The sequence below is a fragment of the Amphiura filiformis genome, chromosome 2, assembly GCF_039555335.1.
Source record: "Amphiura filiformis chromosome 2, Afil_fr2py, whole genome shotgun sequence".
NCBI lineage: Eukaryota > Metazoa > Echinodermata > Ophiuroidea > Amphilepidida > Amphiuridae > Amphiura > Amphiura filiformis.
Window position 1 is genome coordinate 96,999,463 of NC_092629.1, and position 2,180 is coordinate 97,001,642.

General features: G+C 43.5%; 1 protein-coding gene across 1 annotated transcript; it reads right to left on the reverse strand.

The window, feature by feature from the left end:
* Positions 1 to 243: 243 nt before the first annotated feature.
* Positions 244 to 1,941, reverse strand: LOC140145295 (uncharacterized). Its single transcript, XM_072167058.1, has one exon. The coding sequence runs from the start codon at positions 1,939 to 1,941 to the stop codon at positions 244 to 246; it is 1,698 nt and encodes a 565-aa protein (XP_072023159.1).
* Between the last annotated feature and the right edge of the window lie 239 nt (positions 1,942 to 2,180).

The following is a 2,180-nucleotide window of genomic DNA, read 5'->3' on the forward strand; positions in this document are numbered from 1 at the left end:
CAAATTTACATTTGGCAGGATTCAGTTTCAGATTCACCTCTCTAGCACGGTTCAACACCTGTCTGAGATTATTGTCATGTTCTTGTTTGTCTTTACCACCAACCAATATATCATCCACAATAATGGAGCACGGGATATCTTCAAACAAATGTTCCATAGCGTGTTGAAACACATCTGATGATGATCGTAAGCCATATGGTAAGCGTAGAAAGCGATATCGTCCATACGGTGATGAAAAGCATGTCAGCATTGACGAGCTGTGATCAAGGGAAACCTGCCAAAATGAACTCTTAGCGTCAAGAACAGAGAAAATAGTGGCCCATTCATTTTAGCAGCAACTTCTTCAACAGTCTTAGTTGGATGATGAGGGCGCTTTAATGCTTTATTGAGGTCACGAGGGTCAATGCATAGTCTTATTTCATCAGTTTGTTTCTTGCGTGTTGCAACCATAGAAGAAACCCAGTCTGCAGGTTCCTTACAAGGAGTTATCACATTCATTGCGACCATGCGATCAAGTTCGCTTTTCACTTTATCTTGCATTGCTGCGGGTACGCGCCTGGGGGGACGAACAACGGGAGTGACAGTGTTGTCCATAGTCATAGTATATGTGACAGGCAATGTGCCCAAACTATCATCAAATAATTCTGGGTACTCCGCTAGAGCATCAATCTCTGTAATTTCACTGTGTATTCCAAACACTTCAGGACTCAGAGTGATCAAACCGAGACGCAAACAGCCTCTGAGACCCAAAAGAGGTTTTGCACCTGGGAAACTTACAACATGAAAATCTATATCAAGATTGTTCACATTGACTGTCACTACACCTTCTGTGGGGATGCGAGTACCACCATATGCTATGAGACTGGTTCGCTTGCGTACATTTATAGTCACACCGCTATGTTTACTGAGTTGCTTGACAAGGTGCGTTGTCAGAACATTACATTTAGCACCTGTATCTAGTTTTACACACATGCGCATACCATTGGCATTAACGGTCGTGTAGATCTCATCTTGAAAATTGACTGTTGAAGTCAAATGTTCAATACGGTATTCTGGCAGAATTTCAGACTCATACATGTATTCTGCCGAGGACTCTGGCACATAAGGATCATTGACCTCAAGATCATGTACGCTACGACCACGAGGTCGAGGGGGCGCGTATGTACGGGTGTGCTTGGACGACCTACAGAACTTGGCAAAGTGACCGGTTTTACCACATGAATGGCATGGTTTGCCATAAGCTGGACAGCGTGCACCATGTTTATTACCACAGTTACCACACTGTTTATAGTTTGATGACTGTTGTTGTGGGTATTTAGGTTTGGCACCTGGAGGACGGTTGTGAGGGCGAGCCGGGGGGCGAGCATGGCGGTGGCCCACAGCCATACTATCAACTTGCTGAGTTTGCAAATTAGTCAACTTAGTCGCTTGCGTAGCAGCTAACTCCATCGCCATTGCAGTATCTACGGCCTTTTTCAGGTCTAACTTGTCCTCTTCAATAGTCATTAAGTTTTTAGTTATACGGGCATCGTTCAAACCTGTTACGAAACGATCCCTGAGCTTATCATCGAGGCTGTCCCCGAATTTACAGTCCTGTGCTATAGCACGTAGGGCAGCCATGTATTCTGATACTGACTCGCCGGCCTGCCTCACACGATTGGCAAATGTAAATCGGTACATAATACTACTCTTCAGTGGTGTATAATGCTTCTTCATTAGCTCAACTAGTTCAGAATATGTAGCCTCTTTTGGCTTTCTAGGTGCTACAAGATTTGCGATTAATTTGTAACAGTCCGGGCCTACAACACTATTCAGAATAGCCCTTTTCTTGTCAGCGTCGGTTATGGCATTGGCAACGAAAAACTCGTCCAATCTGTCGACGTAATTGTCCCATTCTTCACGTTTCGGGTTAAACTCACCGACATGTCCGAAGTACGGCATCTTGGGTTGACTTTTCTGACACCATATAAAATAATCGTGGACAAGGATGATTTGTAATAACTAGGATTAAACTGGTTTTAATCACGGGTTTTCATTCACACATTTACATGAACTTCTATCATGGAGATCGCCATATTGGAATCTAACATAAACACTGATAGATGGCGCTATATAGATTATGACCATCAGGGGGTGATGATCAACTATCAACAATTAGCAACATTTTCCAATATGTCAGC